The sequence below is a fragment of the Sorex fumeus genome, unplaced genomic scaffold, assembly GCF_029834395.1.
Source record: "Sorex fumeus unplaced genomic scaffold, SorFum_2.1 ptg000025l, whole genome shotgun sequence".
Taxonomy (NCBI): domain Eukaryota; kingdom Metazoa; phylum Chordata; class Mammalia; order Eulipotyphla; family Soricidae; genus Sorex; species Sorex fumeus.
Window position 1 is genome coordinate 602,282 of NW_026606082.1, and position 23,070 is coordinate 625,351.

A 23,070-nucleotide genomic window follows, 5' to 3' on the forward strand; every position below is an offset into this window, starting at 1 on the left:
CATGGAGCCATGCTTGAGAATCTCAGCCCCGGGGGAGGCCAGCATCCCAGCCCCTCGCTCAGTTTTCAAGCCTCCACAAGTGGGGGCTCCCAGCCCACAGACAGCGCCCGAACTCCCTCCAGGAGGGCCCCCCACCTCCCAGCACACCCGGATGGTGGAAAAGCTCCCTTCGTACCCCTTCCCCCGGTGGGGTCCCCCACTCGGCCCCCCGGCCCACCCCCATCTCTTTTGTTCCCTGCCAGCTTCTAATGAGCTCATTATCCTCTCTAAACCCATTTGGCACCCACTTAGAGAAAAGATGTGTTGGAATAGAAAAGAAAGAGAAGGGAGCAGCAAAAAAGGTCCAGACCCAGAAATAGCGTCAGAGAGATGGGAAGCCACGGGAACCACGTCTCTGCCGTCTCCACGGCAGCACAGATGGGCTGCGGCGGCCCCACGTGCCTACCAGGAGCCACCCACGTGTGGAGACGGGCTTTCTTGAGCACCTACTGCGCACCGGACGCCATCCTGAAATTTTAAATTCCGTCTTTCAGCAGCACCGTTGCAGGACTGTCAGACCTGTACGCTTCTTTTTGCTTGCTTGCTTGTTTTGTTTGGGTCCTGGGGCTTGGAGGCCAGCCCAACTCTTGCTCTTGGCAGTGCTGGTGGGACCCTGTGGTGCCCAGGTCTCAAACTGGAGCCCCTTGTGCATGAGGCCTGTCTCAGAACCAGTGAACCATCCCCTGGTTCCCAGACTCTCACTGTCACTGTCACTGTCCTCCCGTTGTTCATCAGTTTGCTTGAGCGGGCCCAGTAACATTGTGAGACTTGTTACTGTGTTTGGCATATAGAATACATCACAGGTAGCTTGCCAGGCTTTGCCGTGTGGGAGAGATACTCTCAGTAGCTTGCTGGGTTCTTGAGAGGGGCGGAAGAATTGAACTCGGGTCGACCGTGTCGGCCTCGTGCAAGGCAAACGCCCTAGTCGCTGTGCTATCGCTCCAGCCACCCAGACGCTCATCTTTTTTTTTTTTTTTTGTCACACCCGGTGATGCTCAGGGGTTACTCCTGGCTCATGCACTCAGGAATTACTCCTGGCAGTGCTTGGAGGACCATATGGGATGCTGGGAATTGAACCCAGGTAGGCCGCGTGCAAGGCAAATGCTATCGCTCCAGTCCCCAGACTCTCATTCTTCACAGGAGAGGGATCTCAGGGAGAAGCCGAATTAGTCCCCCTGGGAACGCAGCGGGAGGTTGGAAGAGGATGCATGGAGATCAGGTCGGGCTGCCTCCAGCACCATGCTCTTGCCCTCCTGTGGGATCCTGCATGTCCTCAGGGCCGCTGGGCATTTTTCTCCCTGGCCCTTGGGTGGAAAGATCCGCCTGTGTGTGTTCTGCGAGGGAACAGCACTGCCTGGAGGTTTTGCGAGCCCATAGGAGGTCATGTGACCATCACTGGTGTCCGGGCTTGTCTTGGGAACGGAGTCTGTCTCCCGAGCTCGGCGCTGAGGACAGCCCAGCGTCTGCCCTCTGTGGAACCCTTTTCCCGCTGTGATCCGTCCGAGTGGCTCGTCTTTCTGTGCTGGGAGTGTGCTCCCCACTCCTCCTGGCATATTCTGCTGCTCCTTCACCCAGGCGACTCCGACTCCCCTCTAAAGGTCCTCTCTGGGGAAGCACTGTCTGCCCCCTCCCAGTGGATAGACCCTCATGTCTCGGGGCTCGTCTGGCCCCGGACTTCTCATCCCAGAACCACCCCAACATTATAACCTGAACATCAGGAGCTCGTGCACAAGCACTCTGTGGGAGCATAGAAAAATTTTAGGGGCCAGAGCGATAGTACAGCAGATAGGGCGTTTGCCTTGCACGCGGCCAACATGGGTTCAATCCTCAGCATCCCAGATAATCCCCCAAGCACCGCCAGGAGTGACTCCTGAGTTCAGAGCCAGGAGGAACCCCTGAGCATCGCCGGGTGTGACCCAACCCCCCCAAAAAACAGAAAAAAAGAAGACAATTTTTCATCAGGGGGTTCGGAGCGATAGTACCACCGGAAGGGCATTTGCCTTGCATGTGGCCAACCCTGGTTGGATCCCCAGCATCTCAGATGGTCCCCTGAGCACCACCAGGAGTGATTCCTGAGTGCAGAGCCGGGAATAACCACTGAGCATTGCTGGGTGTGGCCCAAAAAAGCAGAAAGGAAAAAAATAAAAGCTTTCACCAGGTTCTCCGGGGACTGTGTTCAAGATAGACACGTGCTGAAGGCAGCCGAGTCAGGAGCCCCCACGGTCCAGCCACTTCTCCCCAGTTGTGTGTGTGGCCCTGAACAGTCATGAAGTCTCTCTGCATCTCACTCCTGCCACCTGTAAAATAGCTCTCACTCCGGTGTCGTCGTGAGGCTTCAGCTGGAGCAAGGGTATGTTGAGAGAAGCCTCAGCTAAGCGAGTGTCATGAAACCCAAGCTGGGGATACTGACTGATGTTCTGCATCTGACACACTCATCGACAGCCTCTGTAGGCGTTTCTCTGGCTTCGTGATGAAGCACAAGGGGGGTTGTTGAAATGGGTATTTCCCCCGTTCAGATTCTCAGAAAGAAGGCTCTGAAATATTTCTATCTGCATCCCAAACACACACTCTCTGCCCCTGTCTCCCTCTGTCTGTCTTCCTGTGTGTCTCACAGGCACACCCACGGATTTGGCAAACCAGCTGTTCTCAAATGAATGGAGAAACAGGTAGTTGGGCGGATGGATGGAGAGTTGGATGGATGGATGAGTCTCATGGTTCACTTAAATAGATGAATGGATGGATGAAAGGATGAGTAATGGCGGGTGATGGATGGACAGAGTAAGGAAGAGATGATGGACGGGTGGATCGACTGTGACTGAACCGGTGGGTGAGTAGCTGTCTGATGGATCCCTGGAAGGATGATGGATTGGATTAAAGAGAAAGCCTGGAGGGGCCTGGAGCCACAATAGAGCAGGAAGGGTGTTTGCCTTGCCTGCGGCCACCATCCGCGGCGTCCCTTGCAGTCCCTTGATTACCACCAGGAGTAATTCCTGAGTGCAGAGCCAGGAGGAACCCTGCACATTACCAGGTGTAGCCCCCAAACAAACAAACAAGCAAACGAAAAGAGAGAGGAAGCTTGAAGTTAGAGAATCAAAGACTCTTAGAAAGTCCGTCCATCAAAAGGTTCACGGGCATTCGAAGGACCTGGTCTTAGCCCCTCTCCTCCACACGAGAAGGAAAAGAGAATCTCTGAGCCACACACTAAGTGCCTGTTGCCTCATGCGCCCACTTACAGAGGGGCTGGCAGCACTGGGGGCTGCCCCGCTGGTGGGTGGTGGAGCTGAGGTTGGAACCCAGAATGTGCCAGGGCAAAAACACAGTTTGCAACGCCTGCCTTGGTGTTTGTGCTGGGTTTGTTTGGGCATTCCCAGCTTCCTCCTGGCTCTGGGATCACTCCTGGCAAGCCTCTGGGGATCCTGTGAGGCGGCAGGGAGTGAACCCAAGTTGGCTGCATGTAAGACAAGCGTCTTACTGCTCGTATTACCCCCAGCCCCCTTGAGCCCCTATCCTTTGAACCGCTCAGGCCCGGCAAAGCCTGGAGATCATCGGGAATTCAGAGACAGACTCCGTAGCCAATGAGTGGATTGATGGATGGAAGAAGGAATAGTCTAGCCTCATAAGAAAATAGATTCGGGGGTTTGGAGAGACAGAACAGTGGGCAGGGCACTTGCCTTGCATACAACTGACCGTCATTTGATCCCAGTCCCTCCAAAGAGTCCCCTGAGTCCCTCCCGGAGTGACCCCTGAGTGCAGAGCCAGGAATAAGCCCTGAGCACTGCCAGGGGTGGCCCCAAAACAGAAGCACAAAACAAAAAATGAAAAGGAAATAGATTATGTTTTGTTTGTTGATCTATTTATTCCAAGTGCCTACCTAGACCAGTAACTGGTCATATTGGGTGCCCAGTTCTCGGTGGTGTCATGAATGGGTTGGCCTGTGGAGGACCCTCCCTGAACCCCCGTTGAACTCCCTGCACTGCTGTCTGGGTCAGGAGGGGGAGTCTTCCTCATTTGGAGGGTCCATTGGCCACCAATGGAATCCCATGGATCGACCAAGCTCTCAAGGGCCTGCCCCCTGCTGGTGGTAATATGAACCAGCACCCCCCCCCCCCCCCCCCCAATGAAAGAATTTTCTCCCTGACATTCACTTTCAGTGGTGCATCCTGAATATCCACTCAGAGTGCTGTAGTTCTCCACCCTTTGGACTCAATAACGCTGCCAGGAAGTCATACCAGACATCCTGCTTGGAGAGGCAAAAGCGCCTTCATGCTGCACCGGGCTCCTGGGGTGTATTCGAGGAACCCTGACACGGCCGAGCCACTGGGTCACGGCAGACTACGGTCGTGGGTTGCCAGGTCTGTCTCTGAATGCCCAGGGGAGCTCCAGGCCGGGCCAGGCCAAGCACAGGACAGTTCAGACACGGGCTATGAGGGGCCATGGAAGGTAGTACTGCAGGTCAGGCTCTGGCCTCGAGTGTGGCTGACCCAGACTCAATCTCCGGCACTACCAGGAGCCGTCCTGGAGCACAGAGCCAGGAGCAAGCCCAGAGCTCGCTCAGAGCAGTCCCCAAACAAGATCAGAACAGAACAGAAAGGCAGGCGTTACGGATTGTGGCTTCCTTCCTTCGCTCTCCACACCCACCCCTCTGTAAAATGGGCATAAATGTGGCTCAGGGACCCCCTTGGGTTTCGATTATACAATGATCAAATACCCATCCCTCCACCAGTGCCCATTTTCCACCACCACGGGTCCCAGTATCCCTCCCACCCCCATCCCCCCTCTGTGGCAGGGCATTCCCTTTTGTTTTCTCTCTCCTCTTGGGTGTTGTGGTTTGCAAGAGATGCATTGAGTGGCAGTCATGTTCGGTCCATAGTCTACTTTCAGCATGCATCTCCCCTCCTGGGAGGATCCTCCCAACACTCTTTATTTGGTGCTCCCTTCTCTATCTGAGCTGCCGTTTCCCCTAGAATGCCCGGCTGGCCTCTAAGCCATGGAGTAATCCTCCTGGTACTGATCTCGGCTATTCTTGGGTATTAATCTCCTATTTTGTTACTTTATTTCCCCCAGATGAATGCAATCTAAAAAACCCTTTTATTTTATTCTTATAAAGTTACTAATAATATTCAAACACCAATCCTACCACCATTGCACCTTCCTACCACCATATTTCTAAATGCAAAAAAATTCAAAATAGGGGCTGGAGCAATAGCACAGCAGGTAGGGCGTTTGCCTTGCACGCAGCCAACATGGCCGACCCAGGTTCGATTCCCAGCATCCCATATGGTCCCCCGAGCACCGCCAGGAGCAATTCCTGAGTGCATGAGCCAGGAGTAACCCCTGAGCATCACCGGGTGTGACCCAAAAAGAAAAAAAATTTGAAAATAAATTTTTTTTTTGCGTTTTTTGGGATCACACCCAGGGTTTCTCCTGGCTCTGCGCTTAGAAGTTACTCCTGGTGGTGCCCAGGGGACCATATGGGATGCCATCCCCTTTCCCTTCTTGGGTAGAGAGAGGAAAAGGGCTAGAGATCGGGTCTCTCCGCCAGTCTCTGCAGGGTCTTCGTTTCTGTAACTCCCAGCTGTGGTCCCCCCGTAAAGCACGTGGGTGCTGGTCACTGGGAAACCAAACAGAAGATGCCTTTGGTCTGGTTCCGTATCGGCCAGGATTCGCACAGGCGGGCGATTTGTCCAGGACGCAGAAAGTCCTGCCGGGAGTGAAGGCGACCCGTGAGTCCGTGCCTGCTAGCCAGAGACGTTCGTGTGGGCATGGCAGCACATCTCTGGATGGAGCGATAGGCTCAAAGTCCCCAGGTTCTAGGGGTGTTGGCAGAAGCCGAGCCGGAGGAAAGCCAGGCCCGGGCTTCCAGCCAGCACCAACGGACGTTTCCTTCCCTCCCCTCTCTGGACTCCAGAACATTCCCCAGCCCCTGACTCTGGCCCCTGGGGGCTGGGGACACACCTCTGATCCCCATTTCTGTGATTCATTTGCAGGTCACAGCCCTGAGTCCTCCTGTTTGACCGCATGGAAGTGACCAGCTATCACTCCCCCAAGTTGGACACCCCAAAGTGGTCTCTCCCTGGAAAAGAAGCCCCCAAAGGCCCTCAGTGAAACAGTCCAGCCCTGCCCGGCCTGGCCACTGGTCACCGCGGATTCCTCCTCCAGCTCCCCTCTCTACAGCCCTGAGGGACCTCTCCAAGGTCAAGGACGAGATGTAGAAAAATGGGCCCTTCCCCCGAGGAGTGGGTGTCTCCGGCCTCACCACCCCTTTGCTGGCCCCCCGGAGCACCCCAGGACCTCGGGATTGTGGACGAGCTCCATCCTCCTTTCTCTGGGCCTTGGTCAAGTGCTGGACTTGAACTTGGCATCCCCAGTCTCTGCACGTGGCTGTCGCCTGCGGAGAGGGAATAAGACCGAAGACCCAGCGGGACCCTGCCCTTGAGGGGATCTTGGAGAAAACAGCCGGAAAAGAAACAGCCCGTCACCAGCCGCGCCTTCTCCCCGCACGCCCCAGCCTAGCCGGTCCGGAATGGTCCTGCTATGGCCAAGCTCTGGCTCAAGTTCCAGCGGTACTTCCGCCGGAAACCCGTGCGTTTCTTCACCTTCCTGGCGCTCTACCTGACGGCAGGCAGCCTCGTCTTCCTTCACTCGGGCTTCGTGGGCCAGCCGGCCGTCTCCCAGAACCAGGCCAGTCCCGCCGGGGGCGCGGGAGGCCCGGCTGAGGTCGCCGAGCTGCCCTTCGCGGGCGACTTGCACTTGAGCCGGGGCTTCCGGGACGCGGGGGAGGCCTCGAGCATCGCCCGGAGGTATGGGCCCTGGTTCAAGGGCAAGGACGGCAGCAGTGAGAGAGCCAAGCTGGGCGACTATGGAGGCGCCTGGAGCCGCGCGCTCAAGGGGAGGGTCCTCCGGGAGAAGGAGGAGGAGCGAGGTAAGCAGGGCGAGCCCGAGCCCTGGCGTCCCGGGAGGAGGTGAAGGATGGGGGGGGGGGGGGGCTGGAGCGATAGCACAGTGGGGAGGGCGTTTGCCTTGCACGCGGCCGACCCGGGTTCGATTCCCAGCATCCCATATGGTCCCTTGAGCACCGCCAGGAGTAACCCCTATGCACCACCAGGTGTGACCCAAAAAGCAAAAAAAAAAAAGAGGGGTAGTGGGGGGAGATGATAATTTGGAGTTTCAGAGGCAGTCAATGCTGCCGGTGAATTCTGCTGGAGGTCAACAGTCAGTGTCAGCCCCACTCTCTCTCCCCGGGAGAACGCGGAAGCCCAGAGAGGGAAAGCCTTTGCGGGATGTCACACGGCTTGAAAACGGCCACACATGGATCAGACCCTGGTTCTGCCAGGACGACTGTCCCTGTCACCGTTCCCAGTCTAGCCTCATCTTCACACCCTGTCGCGGCCCGGCCAGAGAGTGGGTGTGGGTGACGGCCGAAACACCTCCCGCAGCTGGTCAGGGAATAAAAATCCACTCTCGCGCCTGGTAATGATCACCGTTCCCGGAGGAACTCCTCACGCCGGCCACTGTGCTCCGAGCCCTTCCCCCTGTTTCTGTGAGGGGAATGACAGACGTCCTGTGCTTAGCCTCCGTCCTGCCTCACGATCGCTCACGTAATAGCTGCTTTATTATCAGCGGCAGTGTCACGCCTGGCGCCTTCAGAGTGATCCGCGTGGGCCAGACCACGACGTGCCTCATCGCCTGATTCCACGCTCCAGCAGCTCAGCTAGAGGCTGGTGTTAGCCTGCACCCCAGGTGGGGAAGATGCAAACCCCATGGGAAGCCGCAGACCCGCCCCCTCCCCCGCCCTCAGCTCACAGGCAGATAAGCAGGAGACTTAGCACAAGGTTCAATTTAACATCAGAACCGAGGGCTCTTCTTGTCTGGCACTCACCTGTTCCCACCTTAACTTGTTTAGCTACTTTAGGGGCTGGAGAGAGAGTGCGGGGGCTTACGGCATCTGCACACGCCTGACTCCCATTCCATCCCCGGCAGCTCCCCTGGTTCCCTGAGCACCCCCAGGAGTGATTCCTGGGCACAGAGCCAGGAGCAAGCTCCGAGCACTGCTGGGTATGGCTCTAACTCCTCTCGCTGCAAAGCATAGATATTTTATGAAACGTGAAGAGGGAAAGGAAGAAAAAAAGCCTGGATTCGGGAGATGTCCAGGCAGCCGTGGGACCAGGCAGCAGTTCAGCAAATACACGACACCTGCCTGTGATAATTAGTCCGAGTTCAGCAAGGAGGGACGGTGGCTGAGAACAGGGGACGCTTCTCTGGTTCTCTGACCTGATGATGCAAAACACACTTGGCACTTGGCAGAAGCTTGATGCCCTGATGCGGGGTTTAAGCCGTTAAGAACTCAGAGCCCCTGGCTGGAGTAGGACAGGGGGAACCCTGAGCTGCCCCCCTGTCAGTCTGCCGGCTCCTCATGCCCCCGTATGCAGCTTGGAGTGGCAGAGTCAGAGTTCAGGGCCCAGGGTCCCTCCTCCTCTCTGAGCCTGTTTCCTTTTGGGGACGGGATGTCCTTAAGAGCAGGGGTCAGGGAGGCCGGGGGCTCAGGAGCTTGCCTTGTGCGTGACTTACCCCGGGTCCGTGCTGGCACCACACGGTGTCCCCGAACGGTGAGGGGGGAAGATGAAGGTGTGGTGGGTTCCGCAGGGCCTGGCACCTTTCTGGGCTCACGGCCAGATTCTCTGCACAACCCACAGGGATGGATTCCTGCTGTTTTCTCCTCACACATGGCCCAGAGGCTGAGGAACTGGCTCTGGGCTAGCCAGCTGGAAGAAGGGATAAACCGTGCTTAAACCCCGGGCGTTGGAGGCTTTGCCTGTGCTCCCCAGGGCCCGCAGAGTGCTCGGCTCAGCGCTGGAGGCGGTGGAAGCCCTTGGCATGCCAGAGGCTACGGATGTGGGGAGGCAGAGGTGCTTTGGGGCCAAGTGAGCTCCCGACGGCCACGGCAGCCGGCTGGACAGAGAACCCTCGATCCTAGCCATGGCTGTTCCCCTGGTCCCCAGATTCTGGGGGTTCAGTGGGGTGGGGCATGATGGGGGATGAGAGAGAGAGGGGAGATTTGGAAGGGAAAGAAATCAGGGGGTCCTCATCTCCTCAGAGAAACGCCGCGGAGGGTCTGCTCCGTGGCAGACTCTGCATCCCTCAGCTTCTCCTGCGGTAACGGCGAGGGATCATTGCAGGGATCAGGAAGGGTCAGAGAGGGTGAGCGGCTTGCCTCATGCTGCACAGCAGATGGGAGCAGAGCTGACTCCCGCCCACAGCCCACAGCTCTTCCTCCTATCCGTGGCATTCAGTGGTCTCCTTCTTAGTGGTGGAACCAACTCATTCATCTGACAGACGTATGTGCTGAGATGTGTCCAGTGCCCGGAGGTGGGGACCCAGGCAGGACGCACACACTGACTGGAATGGAAAGGGTCAGGATTCGAACCCGCGTCAGCTGTAGCTCCCAAACCATTGCTCCTTCTGGCCCGCGCCGTTGCTTCCTGTTTGCCAACCGACTCACAAACCCTGAGTCGGAGGAAAAGGGATCCAGACATGGCGAGGGGTCCGCTTTACAAGTCACCTTTATTGGAGAGAGCCAAAATTTAAAAAAAAAAATCTTTAAGGAAGATGAATTGAAGGCAAAAGAGAAAAGAAAGAAGAAAGCCTCACCGCAGCCTTCTTTTCTCTGGTGGGCGGGCTCGGCGCTGGCCACTGTCGGGCCATCAGTACTGGCGCTTTGTGCCACTTCATGCCAGGGCTGGGCGGCTTTTCCCACTCAGCAGTCTGAGACCGTGCGGGAGCAGTCTGAGTCCATGAGGGAGCACAGTCTGAGTCTGTGTGGGAACACAGCCTGAGTCCGTGCGGGAGCACAGTCTGAGTCTGGGAGGGAGCACAGTCTGAGTCCGCAAGGGAGCACAGTCTGAGTCTGGGAGGGAGCACAGTCTGAGTCCATCTGTGAGGGAGCACCATCTGGGTCCATGCAGGAGCATTGTCTGGGTCCATGAGGGAGCACAGTCTGAGCTGTTCTGAGGATGTGGTGCTGATCAGTGCCTGGTGGGGATCATCGTCTAAATGTTCCCTGCAGACTCGGGCTGCACTTGGCTCGCTGTGGGTGCCAGCTGTGAAGTGCTGGCTGGGCACTGTCCATGCCAGCTCCTGTCCCACTGGCCTTCTCCCTCTGCCCTGGGGGCGTACCAGTGCGCTGACAGTGCGGTTTCTAGAAGCCCTCTGAGTCTGTGGGGTCACCTGGGTTTGGGTCTCATGGGGCCACGGTGAGCAGGAACCCAAGTTGGTGGGCTCCCTGCTCCGCCAGGAGGCTCAGATCCCGAGTGCCCACGGCCGTCAGGAGAGCCAGGCTACTCGGCGTGACCCGAGCCTCGGAAGCACCCCCTCCCCTGCGCAGGCTCCTGGCCTCCTGGTGGGGGCTGCCCGCTCCTGCCTCTCTGTGTCTGGGGGGCCTGGGCACCCCGGCCAGAGGGACCCCCGCCCGTGACCCCTCAGCTGTGTCCTCAGTGCCTCTGACTCGCCTTCTCTCCCCAAAGCCAAGTACATCGGCTGCCACCTGGATGACACCCAGAGGCGGGCCCTGCGAGGCGTGTCCTTTTTCGACTACAAGAAGATGACCGTCTTCCGTTGCCAGGACAACTGTGCTGAACGGTAAGCCCCTCCCCCCCACGCCCCCAGATTCTGCTGTGCTGTTCATTCCTTCTCCCCAAGGGTGGGGTGGAGGGGGGACACGCGACACGGGGAAGGGGCCATGTGTACGTGTGTGCCTGTGTGTGTGCTTGTATGTTTCTGTGTGTGTGCATATATGTGTATACGTCAATTGTGAATCATCTGTATTGATGTGTATCTGTAAATTTGCATGTGTGTCTGTGTGCATGTGTCTTTGTGGGGTGTGTGTGTGTGTGTGTGTGTGTGTGCGTGCATGCAGGATTGTCAGAGCTGGTCTGAGGGGGTGGGGGGACACTGGATAGGGGTGAGTGGTGGCGCCCCGGGTCCAAGATGAGCGGGTTGCAAGTTTCCTGCATAGACGAGGTTCAGTAACGCAGTTGTGTAGACAGTGGGCGGGGGTGCAGTCCAGACTGCCTTGGGGGAGGGGAGTGTGTGTGCAGGTGTGAGCTGAGGAGGGACTGCAGGGAGCTGGAGGTGGGGGTGGGGGTGTCCCCTGGCTCCTCAGCAGGGGACCCTAAGGCAGGGGTTTCTAATGTGGAAGGGGAAGGGTCTCTTTCTGGGCTGCGGCAGGGACCAGCCCCGCCCAGTGACCCGGAGCCCAGTGCTCAGTGACCCAGGGTCGTGTATTGCTCCGAGTCCGGGCCCTCCCTGGCCCCGAGAAGGAGTTTCTGGGTCAGACGTTTCCGTGGGGCTGTGGCCGCAGGCCCCAGGAGCAGGACAGATGCGATGGATGTGCCCCTCGCCCCTCCCCCCCCGGATCTCAGGGCTCACAGTGGCTGGTGAGGAGCCTGTGGCTCCGTCCAGCTGGGCCCTTGAGGTGGCTCTGGAGTCAGAGTTCCCGAGGACCTGGCCTGGCCGGAAGTGAGCGAGCCCATGGCTGGTCCAGCCCCTCCTGCCCAGTTAGGGAAATTTCTTTTCTTTTCTTTTTTTTTGTGTGTGTGTGGGGGGGGGCATGGGCTGGAGGTCTAGCACAGCGGATAAGGCCTTGCATGTGGCCAACATGGCCAACCTGGGTTCGATTCCTCCGCCCTTCCCAGGGAGCCCGGCAAGCTACTGAGAGTATCTCGCCCGCACAGCAAAGCCTGGCAAGCTACCCATTACATATTCGATATGCCAAAAACAGTAACGAGTCTCACAATTTGTTGTGAGATGTTACTGTTGCCCGCTCGAGCAAATCGATGAACAGTGAGAGTGCTACAGTGAGACAGTGCTACCATGCAATGGGCAGTTTCAGCTGGTGCTCAGGGATTGTTCTTGGCTCTGTGCTCAGGGGTCACTCCTGGTGGTGCCGGGGACCAATCTGGGTCAGCTGCATGCAAGGTCAGCGCCTTCCCCGGTACCGCCCAAGCCACTGCCGACAGCCAGAGCCCGGCCCCTCTGTAGTTCAAAAAAGACTCTGAGTCCTTGATGGAGTCCATGTATCCTGTTTCTCTCCAACTGTGCAGAGACAGAGGTGAATTCCACACCGCCCCAACCCTACTCCTGGGTCTCAGCTCACTCACCAGCCTCGGACCGGAAAAGGGCAGTTCAGGGAGAAGGAGGTTGGGGCAGGGCCCGTCTCGGGCGTGGGAAATTCAGAGATATCACTACCCCATTCCCCACTCCAGCATGCCTGGGTTTCGGGGGAGACCCCTCAGGGGAGTGGCCGCCCCCTGCCACCAGGAAATGTGGCCGTTGGTAGGATGGTGCAGGTTGGCAGGGTCAGGCTTAGTTTCGGTGGGGCTCACCGAATGATTGGGTAACCAGAGGCTTCCCTATGGAGGGTTCAGGAGGAGAGACAAAGGTGAGATGTGAGAAGGTCTTGGAGGGTGAGTAGGAGTTTTCTCAGTAATCCGAGTAAGAGAAAAACCAAGCTTAGAAGTTCTGCAACGTCCTGTATACTTTTTATCCTCAGGTAGGACAGGTGGGGGTGCCCAGAGGGCCCCAGAGACATTGTCAGGAGGAGAAGCTGAGGCTACTCTCTGGGGTTCCCTGCTGCCAATGGGGACCTGGAAGCATTAAGTCAGGGCTGAGTCCTGCCACAGCCCAGGGAGCTGGACAAGATCCAAGGGTCACGATCTGGGGCCGGAGCAGTAGTCCAGCAGGGGAGGTGTTTGCCTTGCACGGGGCAAATCCAGGTTTGATCTCCGGCATCCCACAGGGTCCCCTGAGCACCGCCAGGAGTCATTTCTGAGCGCAGAGCCAGGAGGAAACCCTGGCATCACCGGGTGTGACCCAAAAAGCAAAACAAAAGCCAAGGGTCACAGTCCTTGGGGAGATTCTCTGCTAGGGCAGGAGTCAGGCAGTGTACAAGAGGGAATGAAAATAAGTCCCGGAGTCCTCCGGGGCCAGAGAACAGAGGGCCAGGCACTTACCTTGCTGCAGCCAACCTGGGTTTGATCCTCAGCACCCCTTATGGCCTTCAGAGCCCCGCCAGGAGTGAGCCCTGAACACAGAGCCAGGAGTCAGCCCTGAGCACCGTCAAACAAAACCAATCAAAAAGTCCGACGAGCTTGAGAAAACAGGGGCTGGGTGGATAGTGAAGGGGGCAAGGTGATGGCCTTACCTGTGGCCAAACCTGGCTCCATCCTTGGGCGACGCCAGAGTCCCGCCTCTTGCAGGAAAGACCAAAGGAATCCATGAACAAACGTTGAAGCCACCCCCCACCCAGACCCATGGAGTTCCTTGGCCACAGTAAAGGTCCATGGCCCCAGTCCAGCAGTCACAGCGCTGCCCTGTGACAGGCCTCTGGCCCCAGGTCTCCCCGCTGGACTCCAAGGGAGGGGCTGCCTCTGACTTCGGGTTGGTGACACGCCCAAGCCTTCTTCTTGGGTGTGCCCCTCCAGTCCCTGGCTACCCCAGAGGGGTCACAGGGCACCTCGAGAGAGACTGAGGCGGAGGCAGAGGGGGCTGGCCCAGCCCGGCCTGGGGGACTCGGGCCCCTAGAAGCCCGGTTTGTTGGAGCGGGTCTCGCTCTACCTGCCCAGGGCAGCGGGTGGGTCTGCTGGGATTGGGGAGATGCGTGGCCTCAGGTGCTCCCACCAAGTGCCCTAGAGCGGCTGTTTGCAGATGGCGCCCCAGGGCCCCGTGGCTTGAAAGCTGCCCCTGAGGCCACTGTGGCTGTGTGGATGCAAGGTGCGTGGGTGCGTGGGGAGTGGCTCTGTGGGCTGCGTGCGTAGGAGCATGGGTGCCGGCATGGTGCATGGCGCCTGGGTGCGGGTGATGGCGCACAGGTGCCTGGTACACGCATGGGTGTAGGCAGACGTGCCTGTGTGGTGTGTGTTCAGTGTGTCTGTGTGGTGTGTGGTGCGTGCAGTGTGCACGGCATGTGCACGGTGCATATGTGTAGTGTGTGCTGTGTGCATGTCATGTGGGCCGTGGGGATGCGTCCCTGGTCCCCGGGTCCCTCTGGGGGCTGCTTCCCGTCCCGGTGACCCTGGCGACCGTGTCCCGCAGGGGCTACCTGTACGCCGGGCTGGAGTTTGGCGCCGAGTGCTACTGCGGCCACAAGATCCAGGCGGCGAACGTGAGCGAGGCCGAGTGCGACATGGAGTGCAAGGGCGAGCGCGGCAGCGTGTGTGGCGGCGCCAACCGCCTCTCCGTCTACCGGCTGCAGCTGGCCCAGGAGTCCGCCCGCAGGTGTACGTGGGGCCTCGGCCCGCCCTCTGGGCCCGCCCGCCCTCTGGGACCCTCCCCTCTCCCGGGACCCCCTCCCCCCTCGCGGTACCCCTCACCCTCTTTGGGGGGCCCCCTCACATCTTCCCCCTCCCCCCTCCCAGCACCCCCTCCCTTCTCCCGGACTCTCCCTCCCCCTTCACCAGGACCCCCTCCTCACCCTCTCCCAGGGCACTCTCCCCTGCTCCACGCCCTTGGCCCCAGGGTTCTGCCCCCTGCCCCCTGTCCCCCCCCCCCCCCGCGGAGCGCTCCCTCCAGAGCGCTAACCCCCCCACAGAGTACTCGCTCAAGCCCCCACCCCCCGGAGAGTGCTCCCTCCGCCCACCCCCCACAGAGTGCTCCTCGTTGGAAACCTCCAGGCCTCCCCTCTCCTCCCTCCTCACTGCCTCTGGGACTTGCTGCACCCGGACTTCCTCCTTGGCGCCCCCAGAGCCCCCACAGCCCGTGTGCTAGTCTGAAGGCAGCTGGCCCCCAGGCACGCAGAGAGGAGCGTCCAGCGCGGAGAAAGGGCGCTGGACTTCCGTGTACTCTCCCCCCTCGATGAGAGAGCGGGGCTCAGGACACGCGTGGGCAGCCTGGGGCCTTCAGCGTGCCCCAGAACGGCCCCTTTGTCAGTGCCATCAGGACTCTGCATTCCTGTGTCCCTCCCTCTCTGCCTCTCTGTAACCGGAACTGTGTTGGTGCAGGTAGCCTGGGTCCCAGCCCCACACCTCAGCTCCTCTGAGCACTGCCAGGAATGAGCCTCAAGCATGGAGCTGGGAGTTGCCCTGAGTATTGCAGGGTCCCCCCCCCAAAAAAAATAGAAAAACCGAGACTCGTTCTTGCACCTGGCCCTGGGCTGATCCCCCCGGGCCTGATGTTATTCCCTGTCCTCCAGCTTTGGGGGGTCGGTTGCCACTGCTAATTATCTTCATTCTCCAGCGGGGAACAGGCTTTGTGAAGTCCAACAAACATGCCTGAGGCGGCACAGTCCCTGGGAGGAAGTCTTCAGCTGATGGTCCTGATGCGAGGAGGTGACTTAGGTCCTCCCCCTCCCTCACAGAGTCTGGCATCAGGCACAGGACGCCACATACCTTCCCTAATCCGGTGGTCAGTGCTTCCCCGAACCAGCCCCACACCCCTGGAGATCTGTGTGTGTGTGTGTGTGTGTGTGTGTGTGTGTGTGTGTGTGTGTGTGTGTGTTTGCTTTTGAGTCACACCTGGCGATGCTCAGGGCTTACTCCTGGCTCTGCACTCAGGAATTACTCCTGGCAGTGCTCCAGGAACCATAATGGGTCGCCAGGGATCGAACCCAGGTTGACCACATGCAAGGCAAACGCCCTCCCCACTGTGCTATCGCTCCAGCCCCAAGGAGATCTTGTTAAAATGCATGTTCTCTTCTTTTCAGTGGAGTCCTTCAGTGTTGCTAAGAGGTTCTCCAGTGAAGGGAGGCAGCTCGTCCCTTGGTCACTCTGGGAATAAGGCCTCAGGCCTCAGAGGTGCTGAAAAGTTCTGCCCAGTGTGCCAGCCTACCTGCACAGAATTTTAACCTGTGCACACACACGGGAGGGTGGGGTTGATCAAAATTCCCTGTGGTTGGTCTGGTGGTAAGTTCTGGTTTGCAAATCCCCGTCCTTGTCTAAGCATGCGGTGTTGTGCAGGAGGGTTGAAGGAGTTGCTGATTTGCAGAGGAGCTGGTTACTACAAAAGAATGCACCCCCCAGGGGCTGGATGATAGCACAGCAGGTAGGGCGTTTGCCTTGCTTGCAGCAAACCAGGGTTCAGTTCCCAGCACCCCCTGTGGTCCCGTGGTGCCTCCGGGAGTACTTTCTGAGTGCATGAGCCAGGAGTAACCCCTGTGCATTGCCGGGTGTGACCCAAAAAGCACTGTAGCACTGTCCTCCCGTTGTTCATTGATTTGCTCAAGCGGGCACCAGTAACGCCTCCGTTACTGTGAGACTTGTTGTTACTGTTTTTGGCGTATCGAATAGGCCACGGGGAGCTTGCCAGGCTCTGCTGTGAGGGCGGGATATTCTCAGTAGCTTGCCAGGCTCTTGCCAGGCTCTCTGAGAGGGGCGGAGGAACCAAACCCAGGTCGGCCGTGTAACGGCAAACGCCCTACCTGCTGGGTTATCGCTCCAGCCCCAAAAGCAAAAAAATAAAAAAGAATGTACCCTCCACCTCCAAGTTCCGCCCAGGCATGCAGACCCAGCTGGCCAAAGGGCTGGTGTGGAAAATTCAGGCCTGGGGACGTCAGCGCGAGCGTAGTTTGACCGGTGGCTAAAGGGGGTTGAATTTGGTGTTAGATTTCTGGTCATCATGGGTAGTCTCTTTAGGTCAGTATTTATCTCATTTGTTGGTGACTTTGCTGGTAGAAGAGATGGTCTGAAAATCAGGGGTACTGAGAAAGAAAGTTGCTGCATGAGACCACAGGAACTGGGCCGTTTTAAGACACCGGCCAGACCATTTTGTTAACGTTTGGATTGGTGGGATAATCTAAACTTCCTCAATTCTCTTTCGCTTTCACACACAATCATGTGAAATCTAGACTCAGTTTTCTCTCTCTCACACGCATACATATGTGTAATCTAAATTCGTTCTCACACATACACACGTGAAATCTAAACTCTCTCAGTTCTCTCTCACGCACATTCATACACACTCGTGAAGCACCTGCTATCAAGACATTCCAGTGGACCGTCAACTTCCTCAGCCAGTTGAAATATGAGTGTCAGCCTGCAGAGACACAGTTAGCATGGTGCTACTCATTCTGGGACTCTGTGACAGGGGGAGGGCTGGGGGGTGGGCTGGAGGCCAGCCCCCCCCCAATTGGCAGGAAGGCTTCTATGCTCTTGTCGTACTCATTCTGGGGTCACAGACCCCACACCCCGCTCCGGAGTGGGGGATATTCTCTCCCTTCTGAGAAAGGCAGCTTTGCGTGCATGTCTAAGACAAAGGACACCTGGGATTTCTACGGAGAGGGGGGTCCTGGATGTCCTAAGCTCCGCCCCCGCCCCTTTCCTGGAATATCTCTGCATGGGCTTAGCATTTCGCTGGAGATTCCAGAAAACACCCTGAACCTTCTGAACCTCCCAGGCACAGTTGCTGAGGTGGGGACGGGGGGGCGGGGTTGGGGGAAATACAGCTGTTTGCCAACATGCTCACTGGGACACAGACGCTTGGGCTCCAGGAGAGCATGAGTCTGATGCTCCCCCCCCCCCCCCCCCCCCCCGTGCAGACAGGCCCGAGACCGGGGGTCACAACTCCAGCCTGGAGCAGGCATGGCCAGAGGGCGTGTTCTGAGCGTGTCTCATCCTTAGGGGACTTTCTGGCAAAAGGGAGAGCCATGTGTCCCAGTGGGATGTCCCAGCCTTGCTCCTTCCCTGCCAATATCCTCCCTGAGGGAGTGAGAGGCATGAGGAGCAGAAGCTTCCCCCTGAGCGCTCCTCAGAGGGGGTGGGGAGAGACAGGATGGCCTGCCCAGCACTTGGAGGAGAGCAAGCCACCCCGACTTGAGGCATGGGAGAGAAACTGAGGCCAAGGGAACAGCATGTGCAAAGGCCAGGGGGTCCTTTCATGGGCAGGGAGGGAGGTCCCAAGACCACAGCATATTTCAGGGATTGACTGTGGGCTGAACCCCAAATCTCGAGTTTCTTGTTGGGGTGTCAGCTTGTGTCATGCTGAATTAATTTCTTTGCCTTTTTGGATCACACCCAGTGATGCCCTTCTGGCTCTGCACTCAGGAATTACTCCTGGCAGGGGACCATATGGGATGCCACGGATCAAACCTGGGTTGGCTGCATTCAGGGCAAACACCCTCCCTGCTGTGCTATCGCTCCAGCTCCGCACCTTGATTTTTTGAGAGGGGTCAAGATCCCAGCCTCTGGCTCTTTGGGCCCCAACTCTCTCATCTGCTCTGTGTCCTGTTTCTCGGCCTTCCCTAGAGTCTCTGCTCCAATCCCGTGCTGCCCTGAGCATCTCCGATTTAGATACATCATGGCGGGAAACCTCCCAGGTCATTGGCACATGAGGCTGGCATCTGCAGTAAACACTGCGGGAAGCGTGCGTGCGTGTGTGTGTGTGTGTGTGTGTCAGGGGGACTCTAGTGACATTTGTGGTCAGTCATTGGCATTGACCCTGTATCCTCGTTGTGCTCCCTGAGCTGTGGCACAGACCCCGAATGATTGTGAGGATTCAGTGACTGTTTCTTACTGGCCCGGCTCTGCTCAGGGAGGGGGGACCCTCCAGGGACCGGGAGCTAGTCTCCGGGTCTCTGAGGCTGATGGCCTGTCCCCACCGTCCCCAGAGCATTACAAGGTTGGTGGAGCGAATGGGGCAGGCACCCTGCAATTTTGCCTCTGCACAGACGCTTGGGCATGGGGGCACTTTGCCCTGGCTACAGAAGAGCCGAGAAATGGACTTCCTTCTTGGATGCATTACATTTTTCACCGCAGTTTGGGGTTTTGTTTTATTTTGGCTAAATGTGTCAGCGAGTGTAGCTGTCCTCCCGGGGAAAAAGACCTGCTGATTTGAGGTCTTACCAACAACTGCAGCTTGGTAAGATGCTGCAGGAAAATGGCCCAGAAGAGTCTCACAAGATTTGCCTGGTGAGGTTCCTTAGGAGGACGTGGAGCTGTGACAGGTGGGGTCAAGGGTGGCCATCATGGATGACTGTCCAGGGTTGTTGGCGGCCATTGCTGGCAGCTGTCCATGGTGCTGAATTCCCGTTGAATCTGCTGCCCCCAAGGCTTGGCACCTCTGCCTCTTGCTTGTTCCTTCCTCTTACGGTGACACTTGCATGAAGCTTGCGTCTTCCCTGAAGGGGGAATACCCTTGACTCATGGTTCACAGTTTACCCAGCAGACATCACGCCCTGTTGTAAGCTCTGGCCTCTTTTAGGGGGCGGGGGCAGGGTGGGGAGGGTGTTCCCAAGTCAGTAGAAGAATTGCATTCAGTGCTTGCGTTTTGTGCCCTCTGATAGATGCCCCGTTCTGTCAACTGTTGGTGTGAGTAGCTCTCATGATCCTGGAAAGGCCTAGCGGAGGGATGGGCCATGCCTAGCGCCTTCTTTGTCAGGTTTGGAGACTTTGCCTTCCCCTCGGATAGAGACATGCCCCCCGCCCCACCAAACAGCCCCCGTTGCTGCGTCCATTGTGTAGGACAAGGAGAAGAGGAAACGATGACAGAGACCTGCTTCTTCTGCATCAGGATGAGGGACAATTGATTCATTCTTCTCCCCTAGGCAGAATCCAGCAAGGCCTGGAGGACTGCATAGGGTTTGAGGCTGGGATGATTCTTCGTCTTATCCCAGCCTTTTTGCTCACTGGCCCTGTTGACCTTCGGCAAGCCACTTATTTATTTTTTTTCTGAGTCTCCAGTGCCTGTGCACTGGGGACAATTCCAACCTGTAAACTGCTATGCCTGACAGGCCAGAGAGACTCTGCCACACACACAGCCCAGTGCGTGTCTCGGAGGAGAGGTGTGACACACCCGTTCCTCAACTGAGCAGCTCCTTGTCTCAGTCCATAGCACCTAATTCAGGCGATTTGAATTTCCAAACGCCTGCAGAGCCTTTGGTGAGGCCTAAAAATAGCTGCATTGAATTCTCCTCGGACAGTTAGGTTCCTTCTGTAATTCAGTCTCTCTGATTACAGGCCCTGCTAACAGCTCCCAGCTCACCGCCTATGCCCCTCCTGGCTGGCATCTTTAATGCCATTGAGCCTGGCCTAATTACCCCGAGGGGGTGGCAGGGAGGCTGGCCTCCTTCAAACCGAAGAGAACTCTCCCATGTCTGCCTTGAAGTCTCTGCCTGGTGGATATTTCCCTCATTTTTCCCCTTTTGTGATGCCCCAGAACAAAAGGATGAGAGGGCTTCAGAGATCTTTGTAGCTGCTCTTCAGCGTCGCTTGCTCTGCCCCCAGTAAAAGGGTTGATGGATGGTCGCTCTGTTCGCCTCTTGAGAATAATGGCCTGCACCACACCCGCCCGGCTGGCCTGGCAAAGCAAAGCTGGCCTGGTCAGAGGGTGGGGCAAAGGCTCTTGTGATCCCCAGACTCTGGGGGTGACCCCCAGCCCCAGAGAAGGTTTCCATGAAATCTCCGGGGGGAGGGGCTAAGCATGCTGTCTCTGGAGCCTCGCATGTCAGAACGGGACAACTTCTGCAGAATGGCGGAGAGATGAGGAAACGAGGCGGTGATGTGGAATGAGCCGGGTCCTGTCCTAACCATTCTACATGTGTTGGGGGGCCCAGTGTGGGGGAATAGAATCCCGTTCATCTTGGGACCATGGCCCGAGATCCAGGAGAGCAGCAGGGTGTGTGCGAGGCGACGTGTGTAGCTCATGGCACACTGCCAATAGCGGCACTGGAGGGCCGTGGCGATGGTCACTGCTGTTGTTCCCGGTTCCTCTCCAGGATCCTATACCGCACACCTCCAGGGGGACACCTCCTCAGCCTATGGACTGGGGATCTATAATCCCCAAATCCGGCCCCAACTCCATGCCGGATTCCCCGCCTCCCCCCCGACCCCGACAGAAAAGATTCAAAGGCCTGGAACACTTTAAGTTGGCGTTTCCCTGATGAGGTCAGGTCTTGTTCACATCAAGCCAAGGAGGGGAGTAGCCAGCAATTAGAAATGGCCTCCAGAGTGCTCCCCCTGCCCAGGACCATCCTCCCTCCCTTTCCACCAGACTTGAGAAAGCCCCCTCCCTCCTGACGAATCCATCATTGTCCCCTCAAAAGTTGAATGGGGGGCTGGAGCGACAGCACATCGGGTAGGGCATTTGCCTTGCATGCAGTCAACCCGGTTTGATTCCCAGCATCCCACATGGTCCCCTGAGCACCGCCAGGGGTAACTCCTGAGTGCAGAGCCAGGAGGAACCCCTGTGCATCGCCGGGTGTGACCCAAAAAGCAAAAAAATAGTTGAATAGACCGGACAGTAGAAAGACATCCCATCTGGCACGTTAACGGATCTGGGGTCCAGACTTCTCACTCTGTCCTCTCACAGCCCATGCCTCCCACCAGAGAGACCCCTCCCTCCCCTCTCCCACCTCAACCTCAGCTTCCGCCTCACCCTGTGCTGGCCCTTTAAGGCAGCTAAGCCCTCACCTGAGTTAGTATTCAGGACCCGGTGCTCTGCCTTCCCTTGTAAGCTGAGGTCAGGGACTCATTAGCAGATGCTTAAATGTCAGAGGGAGCCCAAGCTGGCTGAGCTGGGCCCAACACCTCCCTTTGTTTTCCCACCCTTGCCTTCCGCCTCCCCAGGGCCAGGCTGGTGGGGGGATCCCTGGCAGAGATGCTAGGCTGGGGGCCTCCATGCCCTCCCCCAGTGTAAGAGCAGCGGGTTAGGGAGACAGATGGACAGACACCCAAGGAGCTCCTTCTCCTTCCACCCCTCACACTGCGGTTCACGAGGCTCATCTCTGGCCTCTGGGGCAGGGCAGCCAATGGGCTTGCCCCCCTGTGCATAGAGAGGAAGTTGCCCCAGGTCCAGGTTGGGGCAGGAGGGAGGTGCCAGGGGCACCTTCCTGGGGATGCTGCCCATGTGGCAGGGGACAGCTGCGTCCCTGGAGAAGCTGAGCTGAACAGGGGGCTGGAGCGACAGCACAGCGGGGAGGGCATTTGCCTTGCACGCAGCCGACCCGATTTGATTCCCAGCATCCCACAGGGTCCCCCGAGCACCGCCAGGAGTAACCCCTGTGCATTGCTGAGTGTGACCCAAAAAGAAAACTCATGCTCTGGCCTAAGCTCTGGACAGGAGTCGCTTGGCCAGGGCAACTCAGCCTGAGTGGCTGGTGCAGGGACGAGCTCAGCTTCCGCTGTAGGGCCCGGCTGCATGGCCACTGCCGGAGCCCCTGGCTGGGCCCCCAGCCTCGGGTCCCACCAGAAGGAGCCTGAGAGAGACCCCCCCCAGAAAGCACAGACCGTGGCCAGGGAGGCCTCCCTGAGAGGCCCTGAGCTGGGGCTGCAGGAGCCTGCAGGGATGCCCCCGCAAGCAGGCATCCCAGCAACTGTGCCCTCTCTCCACCTGCCACACATCCTTGGGGAGCGTCGAAAGCCCTCGTGCTCAGCTCCAGGAGAGGGGGCCCATGGTTTCAGCCTCCTGGGGAGACACCCCGCTGACCGGGCCTCTGGCAGAAGCCCCAGTACCCGCTCTCCTTCTGTGCCTGCCAAGGCTTTGTAGGCAGCAAAGGAATCGGAGATGCAGAACCAGGTGCTGGCTCTGGGGGGCTGTGGAGAAGTACCCGGCCTGCAGGGTAGGTGAGGGTCACAGGGGACCCCTCCCTTCTGCTGCATGGTTGCCAGGCAACCCAGAGAGAGAGAGCCCCAACCTGCCGCCCTCCCTCTCCCAGCCCCATCCCCCCATTAGGTTTGCTGGCCATCAGAGGCATGGGAGGACACAAAGATGCCTGCGGGTGCTCTCAGGCTCACCCCTGACAGTGCTCAGCAACCAGCGGCCATGCCAGTGTTGAGTCCAGGTCGGCTGCATGCAGGACAAGTGCTTAGCCACTGTGCTATCTCTCGGGACCCGTACTTTAAATTTGTTAAACTTGTCTTTATTACAGAAAAGCATATGCAGCTATACAAAGAATTCAAAAAACCTTACCAAGAGATGGAAACGGAAGTAGAGTCACATTCTATGCCTAAAACGTTCGTTTCCATCCAATGGCAGGTCACGGTCCCTCGGTGTTTAAGAGTCAGAAGTCAAAATTACCACATAATTCTGTCCTGTCAGAGTTCTACGAAC

General features: G+C 57.9%; 1 protein-coding gene across 2 annotated transcripts in view; it reads left to right on the plus strand.

Moving 5' to 3' along the window:
- The window catches only part of WSCD2 (WSC domain containing 2), a 43,645-nt gene that overhangs the window by 3,630 nt on the left and 16,945 nt on the right, over positions 1-23,070 (plus strand). The window contains exons 2-4 of one of the 2 annotated variants that reach the window (XM_056114462.1): positions 6,556-6,961; positions 10,560-10,674; positions 14,128-14,312. In XM_056114462.1, coding sequence (XP_055970437.1) covers positions 6,574-6,961; positions 10,560-10,674; positions 14,128-14,312 — 688 coding nt within the window. In that variant the 5' untranslated portion in view covers positions 6,556-6,573. Of the gene's footprint in view, positions 1-6,539; positions 6,962-10,559; positions 10,675-14,127; positions 14,313-23,070 lie in introns of those variants that run through there. The other variant, XM_056114461.1, reaches the window with a different exon arrangement.